This window comes from Manacus vitellinus, unplaced genomic scaffold, assembly GCF_001715985.3.
Source record: "Manacus vitellinus isolate BGI_N305 unplaced genomic scaffold, ASM171598v3 scaffold_20_pilon, whole genome shotgun sequence".
Classification (NCBI taxonomy): domain Eukaryota; kingdom Metazoa; phylum Chordata; class Aves; order Passeriformes; family Pipridae; genus Manacus; species Manacus vitellinus.
In genome coordinates, this window is record NW_021939471.1 from 11,242,919 (window position 1) to 11,248,918 (window position 6,000).

General features: G+C 38.5%; 1 protein-coding gene across 1 annotated transcript in view; it reads left to right on the forward strand.

Moving 5' to 3' along the window:
- Nucleotides 1–5,542, forward strand: part of PDE1A (phosphodiesterase 1A) — a 148,347-nt gene extending 142,805 nt beyond the window's left edge. Inside the window, 2 exon segments of the mRNA XM_018071888.2 lie at nt 3,281–3,400; nt 3,712–5,542. Coding sequence (XP_017927377.2) covers nt 3,281–3,357 — 77 coding nt within the window. The 3' untranslated portion in view covers nt 3,358–3,400; nt 3,712–5,542.
- The last annotated feature ends 458 nt before the right edge of the window (nt 5,543–6,000 follow it).

Genomic DNA, 6,000 nt, shown 5'->3' on the forward strand with positions numbered 1-6,000 from the left:
GGAGGGAAGCCATTAAGCATTGTGGTTGTCTAAATGTAGGTACTTAGTATTATTGAAGAAGTTTTGTTACTGCAGTGTATGTAGAAGCCTCATAGCCTCAAACAGCAGAGCAGCCTGTGTTTTCTCACTCGCCCCTCCTTTTTTCAGTATAAGCTATGTTTGGGATGGTCAAGGGTGAGTGTGTTGTGCATGATGCAGTAGCACTCAGGGCAGAATGGACATATAGCATGGGTAGCATCCCCACTTTTCACTCTTGCTGGTGGCCAGTGGATCTAGACAGGTCAGACATTTTCAATGGAATGTCACTTCAAACAAGCAGAAGGCAGCATACATATGACCTTACATTTTTAATCTGTTTCACGAATTAGAGTTATTTGAGTATTCTAAGAGACACTGTACATCTATCAGGACATTATTGGCACTCTCCATGCTAGACTCTTCTACCTGTGTACTTTCTGTACTGCGGATGGGGGGGTACAAGGCTAAAGTGATGTCCAGAGCACTTGCTGACTCCTGGGGTGGGGAAGTGAGCACCTGTGGGTGCTGGGAGTGGGAGAATGAGATAGGAAGGAAGAGGAAAAGAAACATGGTTATTCATGTCGAAATGTCATATTTTAGCTGTCATTGCTCTGTCTTTTATAAAACACAGAAAATTCAGTTAAGTTTTTTGTGAGTAAGTGATTCAATTATAACAGAGATGGGGAACATGGGAGAATGATGTGTCTGCGTTCTTGGGCACTGTCAATGAATGTTTGGATATGTATAATTAGGGCATTCCCCATTTAAAAAAATTAAAAAGGGACTGTTTTACTCGCCTCGTATCACATCTCTTTTAAGGTGTAGTCTTGTAGATTAGTAGTAATTAGTAACAGGAATAGCTCTGCCCTGGGTCCTGGTCAGTGCAAAGGGAGAACTGGAGGATCACTGTAAGAAGCACTGCAGTTGTGACTGAATGTTGTTTTTCTCCACAATACCTTTGTCCTTTCCATCATCCCATTTTCATTTAATTGAATGGTACAAGATTAAGTGAAACTATTATAAGGTGGGGTTTAAGAGATAATTTTCTTTTTCTCTTGAGTGATTTATTAATTAGAACATTAATTTTAAAAACTGCTTATGTTTAATTAAATGACTCCACATTTCAATGATTTATAAATGCTAATTGGCACACTTTTAACTTCTCACCTGTAGTGATAGCCACACTAATCCTTAATATCAAAATGCAAGGGAGATAATAAATCTGTGAGAAAACAGATTACCAGTAATTTCGCTCTGTATGACAGCAGAGGACTGCCCAGTCACATCAGGTGTGTGAAACATTCAACGTCATCAGCAGGCAGTAACTGAGAGCCTCTGGAGAGTAACCAGGTTAAATAGCAGTGGACAGATCCACACCAACAACATGCCAGTTTGATTTATGGGAATGCAGGTGGCATCAGCTCATCATCCATGCCACGCAAAAGCTTACTGACCATTCAGTGCCGCAGTGGCTCCGTGGGGCTCAGCCGAGGGGGGAACCCTTTGCAGCTGTGCAGAGCGGGCACAGAGTGCTGTGCTGCCTTGATAAGTGAGCATTCCTTGGGCACAGTGCATGGCTCAACGGGACAATAGGATCCTGGTACTGAGGGAAGGCATCTGTGTTCATGCATGGGATAAGGATGGAGGGAAGGTTAGATTAAAAAAGCAAATGTGTTTATGAAAAGGATGGGGTTTATAAGATAACAGCCATAAGCAACCATTTAAAGGGCAGATTTTATCACACAAAAAACCTGATGAACTAAGAGGAAGAAAGCTGTATATCTTGAGTTTATATTAAGTTTTATGAAATCTAAATGTACAAAGATTTTGTTTTAAAGGCCTCCTCAAACCACTTCTATCCCACTCCGAAAACTACTCTACATTAAGTATAAAATTTAAATATTTAGATCAATAGATTTTACTTTCATACTTCCTCCCCCCCTTTTTTGTTTTTATGGATAATGATAATAAAGTTTTAGTAAATCCCTTCAAAAACAGCCACAGGATGAAAGATCTGGTTCTAATTCATGTTAGTCTAATTTTGAGACTTTTAAAAGTCTTTGGAATATTGGTAGTCTGTATTTCACCTACACTAAATTTATGTAGAATAAGGGGGATGGTGTAGGATGCTGCCTGGGGGGATATGGCCCATCTGCTGGTGGCTGCATTACAGTGTGGACAGCACCAACTCTGCCACCATTCAAGGCAATGAAACAAGGGTAAAATCAGTAGCAATTCTTACTTGTTTACAGTGAAGCCATGGTAGATACATAGGTATTAATTTTTTTCTTTCCTCATTCTTGTTCTCTTGAGTTTCCTCTCTTCTCATTCTCTTTTCTAAACTCTCAGCCTCTTCTTCAACTCGCCATCAGCTTTCAATTTCCCTTTCAGATCACGCATCACCTACTTTCTTTTTGGCTACTTGTACCTTTGTTTTCTGGCTTTCAAAAATATTCCCCTCTCTATTTTTATTTTTATAAATTTTATGCTTCTCCCAGTTCATCTTTTCAAGTTTTGAGGCTTCTATGCTCTTCCTTTTTCACATTTTCAGTTCAATGTTCCTATTCTCTTGTGGGATCACTTGGATTAACTGGATAAAATTGAGAAATTACTATATGTAGTATAGTAATTAATTATAGTAAATAACACTGTAAGTTTGCTACACTGTCCCCATGCCTACCATCTCAGTGTGTAATTTCCTCAGCTGTGTTCATTCAAAGTTACTGAAGGAATAGTTTAAGCAACAGCTTAATATTATGATTGTTGGTTCGAAATTCATGTTGTATCACTTGTGTTTGAAAACTGCTTGTGTTGGTCTGTGTCATTCCTCCAATTTGATTGAATTAATTGAATTCTTAGAACTTGACACTGCATCTTTCATTATCTCAGCTTACTCTGATTTGAAAGTCTACATTAAAAGAGGATTTAAACAGCACTTCTCTACAGAGGGTGAATTTTGACTTTCAGTAAGGCAGAAGAAAAAAATAAACCAAAACCAAACCCACTTTATTAACACTCATGTTTTTTTCATGATGTGATCTATTGATTTCGTTCTGTCTTTTGCCTCGTAGATAAACCATGATTAGTTGATTCAATCTGATGCTTACTGTGGTGAGAAAACAATTAAAGAAAGCAGTGATTGAAACCTCATTTTAACCTTAAAAAAGTCTTAAAGAACAAGATTCTGTCTGTCTACAGCTGTGCAGATTCTCTTGGTTAACTTCCTCACTCAGGTTTCCAGTCACATTTGTTTATCTTCCAGGTGAACCTAAACACTGTAAGAAGCCAGAAGATATGGTAAAAGCCACAGAGCAGAAAGAAGCACTGATACAAAACTAGATTTTCTATTTCTTAAAAGCTTCTGACATTTCAGGCAGGACAGGTAATTTGGTCATTTCTTTCTTATAATGGGGGGAGTTTTCCACCATAAAGGCTTGTTTAGTGCTATTATTAACCTCTTTGTTCCATCTCAGTTGTGGTTTTATTAGAAAATTTTGAAATGGGGACACAGTATACCCCACTTTATATGAGGTATAAAACCATTCAATATAAAAAAGGGAAAAACTGTACTTTTACATCTCTCAATCCTTAATGTCAGACAGAATGATCATGCAATAAACCATCCTATGAAATACTGAAATTGTAGTATCAAAAATTTATTGTTTATGAATTTTCATTTAACCTCTCTTGCAGGAGAAAAGAAGCACTCTAGCTGTTCCTACCTCGTGCTCTCAGAGGCCGTTATCTGTCAACTTGTTCTTGGATCATCCTGTTTCTGTGGAAAGTGAATGGACAAAATGTTCAAAAGTGTAAAATGTAAAACTGAGCTGGTAACTCAAGGCACTTAACAACTTGCAAGATTTCGGTTGTATTTATTGTTGCTATTTCCTCTTCTATTCTGCTTTCTTAAATTAGCCAAAATAATTTTTTCAGCCAAAGTTGGACCTTGCTTTGTTGCATCACTGGCATCAAACATTTCCAGTTAACCATGAGATATGTGAAAACGCGACATTTATCATCTGCCTGGGATTGCTGTTACATGTCACTGCTGCTGGCATCCAGTGAAAATGGAAAGTCAAAATGAAATGTGTTTCTAAATACTTGTTCATGCAATCATACTGCATGCAACATAAAAGTCTTACTTGTTAGTTTCCTTAAAATATCTGGAAATAAATGTGTGTAGACTGTACAGAAAAGTTGCAGAGTTACACTGACCAGCCTGCATAGATGATGATTTTTCTCCACTGTGGTGGCTGCCATATGGACAGAACTGGTGTTGAGCAGAGAAGTATTTGAAATATCTGAGTATTTTGGAAGACATCAGCAATGTTGTCAGCCCTACCATGAAGCTGGTGCTTATTGTTTTATAGGGTAGAAGAGACAGCAACAGGAATACATGAAAATTACTTCACTTCAGCAAAATAATGTGTTGCCTCTCAGACAGAATTGGAAGGTGACACTGAGGCCTTATATTATGATTTATCTCACATGCAAAGTCAACAACATGCATCCTGCAAAATCTTTGCCAGTTTCTTTCTGAGGGGTGGCAAAAACAGAGCACATGGGCAGTCACCTTTGCAAGAAGCCTCAGAAGGAGCCCAGAAAGAAACTCCATTTTCATCTCCACTTCCCTCAAGCTGCACATGACTCCTCCAGACTTGTCTGGGTGTCCTGTGTGGCTGCAGCCAACCTCATTTCCCTCTGCTGGAACCTGCCAGGAAACTTCCAGGCTCCCCTTCAAGTTGTAGGCTCTTGGGTGGCTCAGGTTGCTGCTCTCCCAGCTCTCATTTTTGAACCCTGTGGTTATTATCTCACTGACCAAAAAGTCTTTATAATCAGCCATGGTCTGCTCTGAAGAGGACTCATGGGGCAGTGGCACTCCTCTCTGGGCAGAGAGTGATTGAGATCTACGTGTCATTCATCTGCTGTTTCAGGGGTCTGAGTAGAGCTCAACAGGCATCAGGCTCAACTTCAAAAAGGGCACGCTTTGTCCCAATTGAAGAAGGAGTTGTAAAATAATCACCCTGGACTGAGGGACCCTTACATGTTCATACCTGTTGACTGTCTCTTTTCTGACAGCGGAGCAATCAAAACTGAGCTGGGAACAGTGTAAACTCTGAGCCGTGGGATAAGAGCATGCCAAAAGGTGGGATTCCTGTCATTGAATATGTAAGCCATATGCGTGCTATGCATAAGTAGTATGCATAGTCTTAACTTAAGAAATGTTTGTGCATATAGGATGTAAAAAATGCATTTAAATTGTTTTGTGTATCTGGTCCAGGGCTTGTATTTAGCATGGACAAATTTCTGTACAGTGAAGTTAATGAATGAAATGTTAACAAATGAAATTGTATCATATATGTTATAATGCAATCAATATTTTTTGCTAAGAGTTAAGAATTTATATATTCTCTGCTAGTGTTTGAGCAAATTATTAGTAGCCTGGACCACTCTGTGCACCTTTGCATCCTTTTTCGGAATGTTGGACTCTTTTTTTTTCCTTTGTAATAAAATGTAAACCATCTTATGGCTTCTTATTGTCCTTATGACAAGAGAAGGAACATAATGGTCATATCAGACATTTCTAATTGTAAGTTGCCATATGCCGTGGCAGTGGAAAATCTTTTTCATTAAGATTGGAGAACTTGGGACCTTGTTTCAGATAAGTTGAGCATCTACAGTTCCCATCAAATTTGAAAAGAACAAGAGATGACTGCTATCTTTAAAAACTAGGCCAGTTAGGTATTTGTTTGTTACTGACTGTTTTTCAACATTGTAATTTATGATTCACTGAGACTGAAAGTCTGGAACAATCTTTATATTGTATTTTCAATTCCAGACTTTTACCATAGTTGAACTTGACTTTTTTTCCTGTGTCTCTATCCCATTGTGATTTATTACTCTGCAAAAATTTTCACCTAGAAATACAAGCAGAAAATATAACAGATTCTGCAGAGAACTTGAAACATCCTGTGGGGGTCT